We start from the raw sequence: 17253 nt of genomic DNA, 5'->3' as shown, positions 1-17253 counted from the left end.
TCCCTCAGTGTCCATCTTTCAGAGTTAGTGTACGGTACAGGTTCACCATCCCTAATCAATAACCTGAGATCTGAAATGCTCTAAAATCTGAAACTTTCTGAATACTGATGCGATGCCGCTCGTGAAAAATCCCACATCTGACCTCATGGGACTGGAGGGAGTCAACACACAGGTGTACTAAGGATATTATTTGATGTGTGCATAAGGCGTAGAGGAAACGTAAAGTTTGTGTTTAGACATGGGTCCTGTCCCAATGATATCTCATTATGTAGATGGCAAGTACTCTGAAATCTGAAAAAAAATCAAAAATTGGACATACTTCCGGTTCCAAGTGTTTTAGATAAAGCGTGCTCAGCCCGATGATTAACAGTGATTATGCTGTATACACGAGGTGACAGTGGATCAGCAGAGCGTAGCCCCAAAGAGCAGGCGTGTGGGAGCCCCGCGTCCCCCTCCTGGCAGCCTGAGCTCCGAGGCAGCCCTGCGGCCCCCACAGCTGCCCCCAGAGCAGCAGGGAGAGCTTGTGAGGATGGCCACCAGCTGGCCTGAGGCCGTGGAGATGGTGTCGCTTTCCCTTTGAGCTCGGCTTGGTGGGGGCGGGGGTGGTGCTTGTTGGATGAGTCACTGCAGCATTTCCCCTTCATTTGTTCCCAACACAAAGGGGCCAGGGCTGGAGAAATGCTCTTGGAGCCGGTCTTTTATCTCAGGAATCAAGGAGATGTGATTTAGGTTCCTCGGGATAAAGAGCTTCTGGAATTTGCTCATTGACAACCACTTGACTATGGTGTACGTGTTTGACTTCATCATGTTCCTCTTGATTGCAAAATAGGACAATCAGGTTTTTTAAGATTTACTTATTTATTTGAAAGGCAGAGTTACATAGAGAGATCTTCCATCTACTGGTTCACTCCCCAAATAGCCGCAACAGCCAGAGCTGGACCAGTCCAAAGCCAGGAGCCAGGAGCTTCTTCTGGGTCTCTCACGTGGGTGCAGGGGCCCTCAGTACTCGGGCCATTCTCCACTGCTGCCCCAGGCACCTCAGCAGGGAGCTGGATTGGAAGTGGAGTGCCTGGGACTTGAACTGGTGCCCAAATGGGATGCCGGCACTGCAGGCAGTGGCATTACCCACTATGTCACAGTGCCAGCCTTGGGACGAGTAGTTTTAATCCCAGTTCCACCATGGACTTCCTGAGGATTTGTGCGTCACAGCCAGGGGTGTGTGGCGCTCCGTGGTGCACCACACATACCCACGGACATGCTCATGGGTGTCGTGTGTGCCGCATCTCTATGGATGCAAGATCAGCAGCCACTGCTCCTCAGCCTAGCCTCTGGCACATAACAATAGTGGTGATGATAATAATAACAAAACTTAGCCCAAGTCCAAAAATGGACTTCACACTGTCGTATGCTTACTCATGGTTCTGCTTATTTTGCTGTAATTCTCTAGAGACCCTATGGTTCTTGGGACTGCATGTCTATAAATGAATCAGATTATGGTCACTGGGAATGTGTGTGGTGCCTGGGGCCAGAATTAGCTTCCAGAACTTTATCATTTCCAGCTCTTTCTATATGTTTGTGTCTCTAATGCATTTATATGAAGGAACTTCAGAAAGCTCATGGAAAATGGAATTAAAAGGTGCATTTGTTTAGTTGGAAAGCATTTTGAAACCCCTGCATAGTTCTCCCGTCATACACATCTCCATGAAGCTTGTGAAGACCCCTCACGTGTGTAAAATCAGCTTCAGTGTCTGCTCGCATGCCTCCATCCTCGGAGGCGCTCCTTTCCAGGCAGCTGGTATTTGGACACTGATGATGTCACTGGGTAAGCTGTGCTTGCCCTGGACTGGGCATGGTTACGGTCTCAAAGTTCCGTGGATTCGTAGATGATGTCGTTGATGGCTTGCAGAAAGCACACAGTGGGAGGTTGTTCACCCTCATCCCAGACGGAGGGCTGTGTGCCGAGCTGTGTACGTCCAGGAACACGGGTAGAGGGAAGTTCATGTCTGCTGTTTGCTGGGGAACCGGTGCCATTTGGGACACATTCGTGTAGTTGTCACACTACGCATGAGTTCTGTGTCCTTGTTTTAGGAACTTGGTGTGTGTCTTTGGGAGGTGGGCTCCAGGTTACTTTCTGTGGATTTGTTGCCCTTGGAAATCCTTGTACAAAGCCCAGTACAATAGAAGTTAGAAACCTGCTAGGCCACATGTGGACCAATACAAACGACACAGATGACATGTCCCTGTGGCTTAGGACTGCTAATTAGGGCTGAGTTACAAAGGTTCCTGTTCCCCAAACCCCGTGTGTGGGGAGCAGCCCGGACTGGACTGAGTTACTGGAATTAAGACTTATTCTATGCATCTGCTCTCCCACAATATGGCGCTGGGAGAGAAGTAAACAGCTTCTGCACAGCTGCCTCCAGTTCAGCCAATAAACTGTAGGACTTGCTCCTGATTGGAGGAGAGCAGCGTGCTCGGCGTGTGGGCAGCCGAGTTAGGATTGGCAGAGGAGGACTATAAAGGAGGAGAGAGACGGCATTCACCAGGAACATCTAAGGGGAACATCTGAAGGAACACCTGTGCAGCCCCCGAGAGAGCCGGCCGGCGGTGTGCTGCTCCCCCGCGGAAGTGGGGAAAGTGGCAGGGGGAACCGCCCTTCCACGGAGGTGGAAGGGACGGTAGCCAACCCGGGAAGAACCAGCAGCAAACCCGGGGAGGGCCGAGCAGACAAAAGAACAGCGCAGGGTCCTGTGTCGTTCCTCCACGAAGAGGGGGAGCGACATAATGGTGCCGTGACTCGGATATGAAGCCTAGGCAGGGTTTAGTGTCGTTCCTCCACGAAGAGGGGGAGCGATACCCGTGCGCCTGCGGGGTCCTGGGGGGGAAGTTTTCTTGGGAAGTACTCCGTCTGTCTCTGTGCTCTGGGGAGCATAGGGTGAGGACTGGCCCAGCCTCCATGTGTGAACTGCCCTGGCTAGTGGAGCCCCTCACCGTGACTTCCAAAGAAACAGAAACACAGAAGGTTGAGGGGAGAGGCCAGGTGTGGCGCCTGTGTGCCTGTGGTTCAGTGACACCTGTGCGCAAGGAAGTCTCTGTGATGGACGCAGGTCCCGAGCTCACGAGCACAGCCAGCAGCCTGGACCAGCCCGCCCGCCTAGTGTATGGCTGCCTTTCATTCTACTCACCTGCCACCTCCCTGCACAGCACTTCTGTACCACATGGTCTCCCTCGATCAGTTAGGGCCACACGCACCCTGACTCACCAAGCCTCCCTGCCTCCCAATGCCCACCTTCCCCTGCCCGTCTCCACCCACAAGCCCCTCCCCCCGCAGCCTCACTGGGCACTTCCTTGTCCCACAATCATTTCAGTTCAGAGTTGGTACAAAATTAGGTTTAGGATTTGGCTCCCTACCTGCTAGGCAAGTTCTTCGTCCCCCCCCACAATTGTTGAAGCACCTCCAGCTAGACGAAGCTTTGTGGGCAATACTGCGTGTATCAGGACCGCCTCGTGGTCTGTCTCCTCCTTCCAGGGGGCAGTCACACCCCCCTCCTATGATGTCTCTTGTTCCCCTGCTCTGTGTCTTCATGCACGTACTTCCACTTCTGCTGTTCACCTCGGCACCTAATTCCTGGTGGTTGCACCTTCCATTTCTAGCCCTGAGAAGTTGATGCTTGGGTCCCACCCAGTGCTGCTAACTTCTGGCTGTCCTCTTCCTTATTTATATTCTGCAACGTTGTGTCTGTGACATCGGGGGCCTGGCATTTTAGTGTCAACTCTCCTTTCTCGACTGTTTTGCTGGCTGCCTCTCCTCCATCATGGTTCCTCTGTGTGGTACCACAGGGCCTGAGTCTGAGCCTCACTGTGGCTGAGTTTTTACTGGAGGATTGTGAGATGCTGCTAGAATTGACAACCAATGAGAAGCGAGAGGAGCTATGAGGTGCTAGGTGGCAGCACAGGAGCCCCTCGGGCTGGAGCAAGCAGGGACTGTAGCATCGTGGCATTGAACACACAGAAATGCCAGCTCCAATTGTCTGGTCTGCAAAGAGCCCCATGTATAGTTAGGATGGGAGGGGAAGGAGCCGACCCTCCAGGGGCGTGGTTGTCTCTAAATCCTTTTTGCGAGCCTGGAGGGACGCAAGCTTGAGAAGTCATCCTTTTTTTTTTTTTTGGTGGCAGCAATAGAACCAGTGGCCGAGTCTATGAAGATGAGCCCTGGGGTACTGTTTGAGTTCCTGGCTATTTTCCTCAAGGGCCTCAGTGTTTCAGTCTGCTTCCTGTTGCCATAACAGAATGCACGAGGCTGGGTGATTTTACAAGATAGAGGTTCACTTAGCTCCCGCGCTGGAGGCTGGGGGTCCACCTGAGCATGGAGCCAACATCTGCTTGGTTTCTGGTGAGGGCCCCTTATGGCTTCAGCTCATGGTGGAAAGGGGAAGGCATGTGGGCTTGTGCAGAAGAGAGGAGAGGCCGGAGTCCCACGATCAATAACCCGTTCCCAAGAGAAGGGCGCTGCTCTGCCCCTGGGACCCACATAGCTCCCACAAGGCCCCATCTCCTAACCCCGCCTCACCAGGGACCAAGCCTCAGCTGAAGTTTTGGTGGGGACAGATGCTGTTCCAACCACAGCAGTCATGTGTGTGCACAGGAGGGCAGCTGGAGAGCTGAGCTCTGTGGTCCTCCGCTGTGGCCGCTGGCGCTCCTGCAAAGGAAGCCATGTGTGCAGGGGTGTGCGAGCTGCCTGCAGATCTTTAGACACAGGGCCTGCAGGAGCTGTGGGATCTCTGCGGTGCTGGGACTGACGGAGGACTGTTGGCTGGAAGGGAGGAGAAGACTTGTGATATTTGATATAGTGTAGATGCTATGCAAATAGTTGTTATGATGTGTTGTTTAGGGAATAATGACAAGAAAAAGTCTGCTCAGGTTCAGTGTGGATTCAGCTTTGTTTTTGAGTATTTTTCACCTATGGTTGGTTGCACCTGTGGCCGTGGAAGCTGCAGATACAGAAAACCACAGAGATGGAACCTGTGGCCATGGAATTTGCAGATTTGGAACCTGTACATGTAGAGGGCAGATGATAATTTCCCCAAGATGCATAGCTAGCAAGAACCTGAGTGGGTTTTGCCGAAAGCCTCCCTCTTAACTACTAGCTGGCACTTGAATTCCCATCTTTAGTACTCTAACCAGGGGCCAGCACTGTGGCATAGTAGGCTAAGCCTCCACCTATGGGGCTGGCATCCCATATGGGTGCCGGTTCTAGTCCCAGATTCACCACTTCCAATCCAGCTCTCTGCTGTGGCCTGGGAAAGCAGAAGATGGCCCAAGTCCTTGGGCCCCTGCACCCACATGGGAGACCCAGAAGAAGCTCCTGGCTCCTGGTTTTGGATCGGCTCAGTTCTGGCCATTGTGGCCATTTGGGGAATGAGCCAGCGATAGAAGACCTCTCTCTGTCTCTCCCTCTCTCTGTAACTCTACCTCTCAAATAAATAAATAAATCTTTAAAAAAATACTGTAACCAAGGAAGCAGGAGAATCTCATAAGATTGTGTGTTTATTTGGTTGATATTTTTTTCAAATAATAGATAATGAACTAGAATTTCATGTTATAACATCACAGCACAAAGGAAAGGTTTTTTTTTTTAAATGGCTTTGTTGAGGTCTAAGTGGCATATGATGAACTGTACTTAGTAATTAATTAATTTTTAAAAGATTTATTTATTTGTTTACTTGAAAGGTAGAGTTACAGAGGAGAGACAGAGATCATCTATCCACTGGTTCACTCCCCAGATGGCCTCAATGATAGGGCTGGGCAAGGTCAAAGCCAGGAGCCAGGAGTTTCTTCTGGGTCTCCCGTGTGGGTGCAGGAGCTCAAGGACTTGGGCCGTCCTCTGCTGCTTTCACAGGTGCATTATTAGCAGGGAGTGGGATCAGCAGTGGAGCGGCCACACTGGACTCGTTGCCCATATGGGATGCCAGCACTGCTTTGACATGCTGTGCCACAGCGCCTGCCCCTCAGTGTTTTAAAAAATGCAAAATTCGTTGAGTTTTGACTAGTGTCCACACCTGTGAGCTCATCACAGTCCACATAGCGAGTATCCTGGGAGGTTGGTGCCCAGTGTGGTGTTATGGGAAGTTGTTGACCCTTTAGAGCTGGGCATAGTGGGAGGTCATAGCGGACCCCCCTCTGTGTGGCTTCCTGTGCCTCTCACCTGGGCTCCATCATGTGAGGCCACCTGCCATGAGACCCTCACCAGAACTGAGCTGTTGCTGGCATCCTGCACTTATGCACTTAAACACCCAGAACTATGAACTAACTGGGCCCATTTTTCTTCATAAAGCTGCCGTGCCTCTGATATTTCATTATAGTAGCAGAGAACGGACTAAAACACTATGTTAATGTTTAATTCAGGCAGGGGGAGATTAACAATAACTAATTATAAGTAGAACAACTACAACAGCACAGTAACAAAACGAATGCCAGTGTGGTCTCTCTCAAAATATCTCACAGCACTGTAAATCTTAGCAACCTCAGCCTCTCATTTTTCCTTTCCCTTTGAAGTTGAGAACTTCCACATTTTCACGTAGAGGAAGCATTTCGACATACCTGCATGGCCAGCAGCACCACTCTTCCTCTTTGGGACCATTGTTAAATAAAGTAAGAGTGACTCAAACGCAAGCACTGTGATACCATTGTGACCTGATAACCGAGATGGCTACTGAGGGGCTAACGGGCAGGTGCACGGCGTGGATATGCTGGACAAAGGGATGGTTCATGTCCCAAGTGTGATGGAGCAGGCTTTCCTCACAACAATCAGAATTATGTACCAATTACTACTTATGAATGGCTTACTCTGGATTATTCCATTTAACATTTTTAGATGGCTGTTGACATTGGGTGGTTGAAACTGGCAAGTGAAACTTTGGATAAGCAGGGAAGACGACTCCTGGGAGCGCGGAGGCTGCCGGGACCCCTGACCTTTGGTACCTTCTCAGGTTCCCGCTTCCTGTGGAAGGTCGGGGGGCACTTCCTTCTGCAGCTGCCTGGAGGGCCCCAGCTCTGGGCGGGCCTTAGCGAGCAGTAGGAGAGATTTCATTTTAAAGGAAGTTGGGGTTTCACAGTCCTGTGGGCCTTCATGTTTGTTACTGAGAGTAGAGACTTCAGGCAGCTCATAAGTGGTCCGGGGCTTTTTCTTGTCTAAAAGCAGGTGGATGTGTATGGGGCATGCCCCCGGGCTTCCCAGGGCCCATTGTGCACATGGCTGTAGATTGTGGGCTGGGGAGGGAGTCAGGCCCTGTGACACCTGCATCCTCTGCTCCAAGACCCTGGACACACAGGTCAGAGAGGAGATGGGCCTGGGGAGCCCTGGGACTCAGAGGAGCCGGGAAACACCCCCAGACACAGCATGTCAAAGTGCCGGGGGGGGGTCTGCCCAGGGCAGAAACCACCCACTGGATTTGAGAACGTGGAGGGGGCTGGAGGGCCCTGGAGCAGGGGGCTAAGCCCTTTGGGGCTCCAGTGTACGATGGACCGTGGCTTGGTAAGCTGGGCCTGACGACGCTCCTGGAGCGTGTCCCCCGTCAATGCAAAGCATCACTGCGATCCACAGCCGTGATCCTGAGTCACCTGCCCGTCCCTGAGCATCATCTGGAACAAGTGTTCTCCTGGACCAAGGCTGGCACCTCTCCCACTATGCTGGGGATGTGAGCAGGCTGCCCCAAGGCTGTGCTGAGATGCACCAATGCGGAGGTGCCCATGTCCTTGAAAAGCATAACCACGCTGAACTATTTGGTTGTGAAAACAAAATTTTTTTTAAAAAAAGGATGTATTTATTATTTGAAATTCAGAGTTGTGGGCAGGATGGGGGGATCTTCCATCTGCCAGTTCACTCTCCAATTGACCCTGACAGCCAGGGCTGGGCCAGGCAGAAGCTAGAAGCCAGGAGCTTCTTCCTGGTCTCCCACATGGAAGTCAGGGTCCAAACACTTGGGCCATCTTCTGCTTTTCTCAGATAGGGAACTGTATTGGAAGCAGAGCAGCCGGGACTTGAACCAGCACCCATATAGGATGCTGGCACTGCAAGTCGCAGTTTTACCCGCTGTGTCATAATGCCGGTCATAAGAAGTGGAATTTTTAATTTTTGTTCTTGTTGTGAGCAAAGAACCATTTATATTTCCTTTCATGTGAGTTCTTTGCTCCTAGCCTTTGTCCATTTTTCCATTGGACTTTTGATTTTTCCCTCATTGACTTCTAATAAGATGGTTATCTCTGTGAAATGTTCACCAGGTTCTTTTAATGATTTATTTATTTAAAAGGCAGAGCAAGGGAGAGAGAGAGAGAGAGAGAGAAATTAATCTATTTTGTGGTTCAATCCCCAAATGACCACAATGGCTGGGGCTAGGCTATACAGAAGCCAGGAACCAGAAACCCCATCCGGGTCTCCCATGTGGGTGGCAAGGGCCCAAGAACTTGGGCCAGTATCTGCTGCCTTCCCAGGCGCATTAGCAGGGAGCTGGATTGGAAGTGGAGCAGCCGGGACTAGAACCAGCACTCTGAGATGGGATGCCTGTGTGCCAAGCAGCAGCTTAACCTGCTGTACCAGAATGCTGGCCCACCATGTTTTTCTTGTGCACAATTTTTTATTTTTTTTTCCTATTGAGTGTGTCAATATTTTCTATTATGGTTTCTGTATTTTGCATAAGCCTTCCACTCAAAGAGATATAAAAGAAAATCTTTCCCAGCTTTCTGTTTGTACTTTTATGATTCCATCAGAAATTCAATATGCATATAAGACAGGAGACAGGAACCTGACAGATATTTAGCTGCGTGCTCCCTCACGCACATGCCACTTACGTCCTGGCTAGCTTTCTCTACTGATAGGCAGTACCACATGTATCACGTAGATCACTCGTGTGCGTGCGTGTGTGTGTGTGTGTGTGTGTGTGACTGAGTGAAACTGATCTCAATTTGCTGTTAAATATAGTAGTTTGTTTGGTGCCCTTTCCCCTATTAGAACATAAACCCACCAGGGTAGAAAGCAGCCAGCTGATCTACTGTTCTGCTTTTCATTGTTTCAGTCTGTGCAAGCCCAGGTGTGTCCGTGGGCACGTGTGTGTGTGTGTGGGGGGGGGATGAGCCATCAGTGGTGAGATGGGTGAGTAAGGAGAAGCGGGTGCTGCATGATTCAGAGGATCCCGTTCTGTAGATCTGCATCCAATGGCAGAGTGAGCGTGTGGGAGGCGCTGGCTGTGGTGGTGAGAGTTTGGGGCTGGGTCGGGGACAATGGGGAAGTCGCAAGGACAGCAAGAGCTAGCCTCCGGGCAGCGCTGGCCCTGGTTACTTCCAGATGACCGTGGAGGGTGCCAAATGTTCCATTTTCACATTAGCTGAGCTCTGAGGTCAGGGATTTGGCTTAGCAAAATGAGGCCGTACTGAACAGAATGTGAGGGAACAATCTCTGTTATTAAAAACAGGGCAAAATTGGTACCTGGAACTGAAAAGGGGATTAAATGGAATGACACAAAGCTAAATAATTATTATTACGTGAACACACTGAAGCAGTACTGCTCAGTACATTGCACTGTGCTAAAACAGTGAGGGAAAATGAGAACGGTTATATTTAAAATTAGACTTTGGAGTTAAAGTCACTCATTTCAGGCATCTAAATATTGCCCTTCTGAATAGTTTGACAGGTCTCTGTTTCCATCAGAAATGGTGGAAATGAGGATCCACACACATGCGTTTCATTCGCACATTAGCAGTGAGCGCACACTGATTAGGAAGGGAGAGTGTGTTTCTGAAAAGAAGTCAGGGGGCTGGTGCTGTGGTGTAGCAGGTAAAGCCGCCACCTGCAGTGCCAGCATCCCATATGGGTGCCAGTTCTAGTTCCAGCTGCTCCACTTCTGATCCAGCTCTCTGCTATGGCCTGGGAAAGCAGCAGAAGATGGCCCAAGTCCTTGGGCCCCTGTACCTGCGTGGGAGACCTGGAAGAAGCTCCTGGCTCCTGGCTTCCGATTGGTGCAGTTCCAGCCATTGTGGCAAACTGGGGGGTGAACCAGCGGATGGAAGACCTCTCTCTCTCTCTCTCTTTCTGTGCCTCTCCTTCTCTCTGTGTGTAACTCTGATTTTCAAATAAATAAATAAAATCTTTAAAAAAATAATAAGTCGGGTTGGAGGATGTTTTTGGGGATTCTGAAGGTTTGCAAGGTTGGGACTTGTGTTGGGTACAAGAGCTCTGAGATGTTTCTGGAACTTGTCCCATTTGCAAAGTTTCAGGATGAAGGGTTGAGGCCCCAAATGTCCCCGGCGACTCTTGCCTGCCTCTCTGTGGGATGGCTTCCTACACAGACCGGCTTATTGCTGGCAGGGCCTGGTGACCCCTTCTTATGTTGATGTGTGGTCTCCAGCACCCTTCTCCGGGAGCAGCACCTGTAGGCCAGAGCTGCTGCCAAGCCTCGTGGCCTGACCAGGCTGAACACCGGCGGCATGGTGTGTGTGCCTTGGATAAGCACTGGTCGACAGGGAGTGTGCTTCCTCTGATGTGCCCTGCTGGTGGATGGGGGAGGAACGCCCCAGGGGAGATGTTCTGCCATCCAGTACCTCCCAGGCTCCTCCTGGCCCCCTCGGAGGCTTAGCTGCCGTGCCGAGCTAAATATATCACTTAATATACTGAGCACGGTGCAGACATCCATCGGACTGTTCTTTTTTTAATTAAATGGATGAAATATAGATGCTGGGGTTTATGTAATTCTGTAAAGAGATGACTTGACCTTCTGCAGTATGGAATTTTCTTTTAGAAAGTACTTGGGATGATACGTGATTGATCATTTTGAAAGAACCACAGTTAGAATATTATAATAAAATAAATAGGAGAATCAGAAACCTCAGAAACATTTCTTTCTCATTTCACTTTCTTCAAGTCACGATGAATCATAGTTTTCAGTGTTTCTGGCATCTGAACTTTTAGAAAAATACTTCCTCCCTCACTCTCTACAATGAATTGAATGGTAAATGTACACTTGTCTCAACCGTCTCTTGCCTAATCTGACAGTGACATATTTCTCTTAAAAGCACTGCATTGTGATGGTGATGATTTTCCATCGAGATGCTGGGAGCTGGTTTTGAGCTGTATTCAGAGTAGGACATTTGGAGAACGTTTCTGAGGACCCGTTATCTTCTTTCTCCCGCAGTGTGTCTCAAATCCCTGTTTGTCTTTCTCTGTGTTCTTGTGGTATCTTCTCCCTTCTCCACGTGGGGGTTGATTCTCCCAGCTCGGTTCTGGGCCCCTGACATGGAGCCCGCCTTCGCCCCATCTCCCCACCCTGCCTCGCTTTGAGTCCCAAAGCAGAGCTGTTTACTTTCAAGCATCCCCTTCCTTGTCAGCCACCCGCAGTTGGACCTCAGCAGCCTCCTGTTGCCTCCTGGCCTTCCTGGGCCCTCCTGGCCCTGTGGGGTCAGACGCCGGTGTGAGGGCTCTGCGCTGCCGCCCCGTCCCTTGACACTAGGGGCGCTGCCCTGGGGTGTGGCAGCAGCCTACCTAACCTGCCCTGTACACAGCCTCCTTTCTGGCTCACTTAGGTTTTCAGCTCAAGTTCTTCCCCTTCCAACCTCCCCGGATTTTATAATACAGATGCTCCTTACTTACCATGGCGTCCTGCCCTGCTAAGCCATCACTCCATTCAAAGCCGAAACTGCTGTGAGTGGAAAACGCATAGAATTCCTCGAGGCTCCTGCATCTCCTAGTTAGCCTCAACTCCTGATACATGCTCAGGACACTGACTCACTCTGCAGGTGGACATTGCCAGAGAGGGTGTGGCTGCAGGGCGCTAGCCCTGGGAAAGATCAAAGTTCAAAACACAAAGTATGGTTTGGTTTCTACTCAGTGTGTGCTGGCTCTCGGCTCTCACTCCATTGAAAAGTCAAGGACTTTAACTTGCACCTTGTTAAGCTGGGGACCATGTCTGTTTATAGCTGTGAACACTGGGAGTAACATCTAGAGGACCATACTTCTTTTATTTACAACCTACACAAAGGTTGTGATCTGTAGATGTGTGTGTTTTTTTTTTTTTTGGGGGGGGGGTGGTTCCTAAGCCCACACTGTAGCAATGAAGACAATGCCAGGAAGAATACATTGAGGGTGTTGCCTTTAAAACATAGAGTCTTGGCCGGCGCCGCGGCTCAATAGGCTAATCCTCCACCTTGTGGCACCGGCACACCAGGTTCTAGTCCTGGTCGGGGCGCCGGATTCTGTCCTGGTTGCCCCTCTTCTAGGCCAGCTCTCTGCTGTGGCCAGGGAGTGCAGTGGAGGATGGCCCAAGTGCTTGGGCCCTGCACCCCATGGGAGACCAGGAGAAGCACCTGGCTCCTGCCTTCAGATCAGTGCGGTGCGCCGGCCGCGGCGGCCGTTGGAGGGTGAACCAACGGCAAAAAGAAGACCTTTCTTTCTGTCTCTCTCTCTCATTGTCCACTCTGCCTGTCAAAAAAAAAAAAAAAAAAAAAAAAAAAAAAAAAAAAAACAAACACCATAGACTCTTTGCGACATTGATACAAATTACACTACTGGCACAAAACAGCACCCAGAAAGAGCCGGAATGTTGCCAGTTAGGGTGGCTCTTGCTTGTGCTCTGTGAGGGCTTGCTTCTGAGAGAAGTGGGAGACTCTCTGAATGGGCAGGGCTGTTGTCTGTGCTGGACTAAGCAGGTGGTTATTTCCTCTGGGTGTGCCAGTGGCGAGTGTCTGGGCCACACCATCCCTGCCCACACGTGATAAACACATCTCTCTCCCTGTCCTCCCAGGGAAGCCATCAGCCGTGTCTGTGAAGCTGTGCCTGGTGCCAAAGGAGCCTTCAGGAAGAGAAAGGTACTGGCGTGGGGGCTCAGCACCTGCCATGTCTCCCCCATGACGTTCCTCTCGTGTCACCATTCAACATCTTCAACCACAAAATTGTTCGCCATCCTCTTTGGGTGGCCTGGCTCTTGGCACCTCTAAAAGCAGTAAGAGCTGAGATAACTCTCCTGCACAGTGGGGTAGGGGGGCCAGTTGGCTGTCACACACAGGTCGGGCACCCTGCTTACTTCCTGTGGCTTAGATCTTGAAGATCTTGAAGTTTGTGGCAGTAGCCACAACATGGAGGACAAACACAACAGGCTCAGGCATTCCTCAGAGCCCCACATTCATGCACTTAATCATGGCAATTCTTGGTAGTAGACACCCTAAGATCTGGTTAACAGCTGGCTCTCGGGGTTGACAATTTATAATGCTAGATTTGTAGCATTTACCAATTTCTCTGGTGGCGATACTTCCCCTGGGATTTCAGGCTCTCACGGTGACATTCCTAGTTGGGTCCCCCTAGCTGTACCATTTCCGTAGACACTAATCACCTGAAAAGCACAGTGAATAGTTAATGCAGCAAAACGCTTAGGACATAATGAATGTTCAGTATTTATCTCTGTCTGTTAGATGCAATTTGGTTAATTGTGAGTTTGCATAAATTAATTTTTAATAACAGCTGTGTTTAATAGCCAGCTCATAAAATTCCTACAAATTTAATAATTGGCTCTCATTAGCTGGTACAAGCCACCACTGGAAATCCCCATGGTACCGGCAATAAAAATTGAAGTGCAAAGCAGAGAAGCTGTGATGGGGTGGGGTGGGGGGTGCTGAGATCAAGCCCAGCCCACCTGCTCCATTGGCTGCACGCTCATCCTGGAGATGGCTGGACCAGAAGAAAACAATATATGGATTAAGAGGAAGTACCAAAAAAAAATCTCTTAGTTAAATGTTGAATAAATACAGAACTAAACCCACTCACCTAGACCTTTCTATGCCTTGACTGAGTGGCAGGGAGAGTGGCCCTTAGAAATCTCTGAGTCTGCACATGGGTGTCTATCCTCGACTCTGCATCATTTGGGGGTGTCCTCCCTGGCTCTGCTGTGTCCAGAATTCTGGGCTGCTTCTGTCTTCAGAGCCTGGGGACAATTCGTGCATGGCCGAGGGGTTTCAGGCAGAGAGCGCTGGGCAAGCCTGAGCTGAGCCAGCCTGTGTTCTGCTCACCCCTGGGGGATATGGGACACCAAGTAAGCTGCAGAGCCCTGAATACAGCGACCCTGAAGTCATCTGGGAACAGAGATAAGGAGCCTTGTCTGTCAGAGCAGGTGGTGCTGGCAAGTCTTGGGGCATCCGCCTGGTTCTCTTGGTGAGAGTGGTAGAAACAGTGCCGAACCTCCCAGGAAGGGCCTGGGCACTTCTATTTTCAAACAGCTCCTTTAAGAGAGTTAAAAAGCAGTGTATGCCCGGTTAGGGGAAAGCATCCTAATCCAAGAGGAAAGGGTGTTGTGTCCCAAAGGACAGAGGGAGGCGTGTCAGTGGAGCCCGCTCAGGTGCCCGGGAGACGGCGCCTGGCTGGGAACCGCAGCATGCCGGTGCCTGGGACAAGGACCCTCCTGGCATGGTGGTGCAGACATCAGCTGGAGCCACTGTGTCTGCCCGTCCTGTGCTGGTGCCAAACCCAGCAGATTTAGGTCAGATGTTAGGGACCCTTCCCTTCAGCAGTGGGCGTGCTCCTGACCCCGTGGGGTCGCCCCATCCTCTCCACCAAGTGGTCCACTTTCGTATCCCCTCAGAGCTGGTGTCACTCTCAGGGTCACGGAGCCAGGCTGGCTGGCCCTGGCCTGCGGCACCTTCCCCCCCGGTTCCCCTACTGGGGACCCTCAAGAGAGGCCCTGCTGTGGCCCAAGAGCGAGCCTTTGCAATTTGCATATCACCTGTTCTGGCCTGTGCAGGTTGGCACAGGCTCTCAGTGTTCCAGCTCACCCTTTGTGCTTCCTGGGCTGCAGGAGGGAGGAGTGGGCAGTGGGAGTGCAAGGCCTGGCAGACACCCCTGGCCCCACCCTCGTAGCCCGGAACAGCTCAGAGGCCTCCAGTACATAACAGATTACATGAATGCTCTTTTGTTCTGCAGCCGCCCAGCAAAATGCTGTCCAGCATCCTGGGGAAGAGCAACCTCCAGTTCGCAGGGATGAGCATCTCTCTCACCGTCTCTACCGCCAGCCTCAACCTGAGGACGCCCGACTCCAAACAGGTGCGAGGGTGCCTGGAGCCCCGGTGGCAGGTGTCCTGCAGGCTGCTTGCAGCTTTGTGAGCCCACAGGGAATATGCTTGCTTCAAATCTCTGTTCTGTGAGCTTGGATCCTTGGATCCTTGAAGGATCCCCGCGGAATGATGGATGACCGCAGTTCCTTTCAATTCTACTGTGCATTCCCCCCCCCTTTTTGGGGGGAGAATAATGTATGAAATCATCAGCTTATTTATACCACGTAAAAAATGTGATGCATGAATTCAAGCAAAACTCTCTTTCTAGTGCCCTAGTTCCTATTTTTTCTTCTTTTGTATCATTTTCCCCCATTAGTTTTATAGACTGCATTTAATTTTGTCCCCTGTGACATGGGTGGCTTATCATGACCTAATTGACAGCAGATTTCTCTTCCCCTGGTGGTTCACGATGTGGGGGCATCTTCACAGAACTGTAGATGGGTGGGATGCGGCGTATCTCAGAGCTGCCCGAGGAGGCCCAGCCCTGACGTTCATCGAGGAGAGTTCTGTTGGGGGGGGGGGGTGGTGGTTCCTGTGCAGTGTCTGTCTTGCAGGTTTCTCTGATCTATGTATCATTAGCTCCTGCAGCTGGAAGAATGAGTCTGTGAGTAGCTGTTCTGAAGGTCGAATCGGGCAGAGGCAGGAAAATGCCTGTGCCATGTGAAGGTGGGGGTTGGTGCGTGGATGCCTCAGGCCCTGTCCAGACCTCCGCACAACACACTCCTGCCCTGGGTTACCTTCTGCTGCTGGCGTATTCCTGTCTGTGGAGTCCACACGCCCAGGCCAGCTGGTAGACCTCCCAGCTGCACTTACTCCTCTCCCTGCCACTCAAGATGCTGAGATTCACTCTAGATCTGGTGTAGGACGCTGAGGCAAAGCCCAGGCTTTGTTTGGATGAAACTGGACACCACTTCTCCCTGGATCCTTCCATCTCCTGGGTGTCCCCGTGTTAACTCTTCTCACTGCTGGACAGGCCCAGCCTTGCACTTGCTGCTCGTGGGTGCTGCTCCTCTCGGCTCTGCACCCACACTTATGCCCACATCCATTCTTTTTCTGGACAGCTATGGGTCTTTTGCTTCTAGGAGCCCTCAGTTCTGCAAGGTCTTGTTTCCAAATTCCTCCACTCTCTCCTCTTTCCTACGTCAGTGAAAGAGAAATGAGCTCCCAGAAGGGGCGGTGAGGGTGAGCCCCTGTAGTGGGTGCTACTGCATCCTACAGGGCCTGGTGCGTGTGTCCAGTTGGCACTTTCTGGTTTGGGGGCAAGGGACTGAGCTCTAGGCTCCAGATGTCCAGCTTGGAAGACAAGGGCGCAGTCTGCAGCAGGCGGACCCAAAGCTCCCGTTGCTCTAGTGCTTCCTCCTGACTCCACAGAGCACATGGAGAGAGCAGAGAGAGCGCCCACCCACGCCACGGAGGTCCAAGTGGAAGAAGCGAAATGAAACCCATGCTGTAGATGACGGAGGCCATTAGCTTGAATTTCCTGGCCTGCTTTTGGCTTCCATCTTAGTCAAAGGGATTACATACAATCACACAGTAATGGTCACGTGTTGTTGTGTCAGCCAAATGCCAGGGGACTTTAAAATTTTGGTGAAAAAGATGAAAGGAATTTTTTGTTCGAAAATGTGCTGTTATGAAAAAAACATGCATGGATTTCTGAATTTTTGGCACCAAAATAAACTTGTATATATTTCTTGATTTTATAGCTACTTGAGAAACAGAGAGAGGAGAGAGAGAGAGAGAGAGAGAGAGAGAAGGAGAGGGAGAGAGAGTTCTCCTCTCCACTGGTTCACTCCCCAAATGCTCACAGCAACTGGGGCTGGGCCAGGCCAAAACTGGGAGCCAAACCCTCAGTGTGAATCTACTATGTGCATGGGCAGGCCCGAGTACTCAAGCCAGCACCAACACTGCCTCCCAAGATCTCCATAACAGGAAGCCGAAAGCTGGAGCCGGTGCTGGGCACCCAGCCCAGGCAGTCTCCTGTGTGACGTGGTGCTGGCATCCTAACTGCTATGCTGAAGGCCTGCTCCCCAGGCTTACCTTTGGGTCCATTTCCCGTGAACTTTCTGCAGTGCCCTCATGTGACCTCCACTTACTTATTTCCCACATCACAGCTTCCAGGTGAATTTCCAAACTTCAGTTTCAGAGCTGCCTTATTAGATGAACATTAAAAAA

The 17253-nt window shown here is 51.0% G+C and overlaps 1 protein-coding gene across 6 annotated transcripts in view; it reads left to right on the top strand.

The window, feature by feature from the left end:
- SHC3 (SHC adaptor protein 3) overlaps positions 1-17253 on the top strand; it is a 182763-nt gene that overhangs the window by 90775 nt on the left and 74735 nt on the right. For all 6 annotated transcript variants that reach the window (XM_089315808.1, XM_089315803.1, XM_089315802.1 and 3 more), the window contains 2 exons: positions 12786-12849; positions 14951-15070. In XM_089315808.1, the coding sequence (XP_089171934.1) occupies positions 12786-12849; positions 14951-15070 (184 nt within the window). The remainder of the gene's footprint in view (positions 1-12785; positions 12850-14950; positions 15071-17253) is intronic.

This window comes from Oryctolagus cuniculus, chromosome 1 (genome assembly GCF_051225735.1).
Source record: "Oryctolagus cuniculus isolate XC-2025 breed Fujian yellow rabbit chromosome 1, ASM5122573v1, whole genome shotgun sequence".
Classification (NCBI taxonomy): Eukaryota; Metazoa; Chordata; class Mammalia; order Lagomorpha; family Leporidae; genus Oryctolagus; species Oryctolagus cuniculus.
Note: the sequence above shows the minus strand (reverse complement) of the source record. Positions and strands in the feature narration are given on the sequence as shown.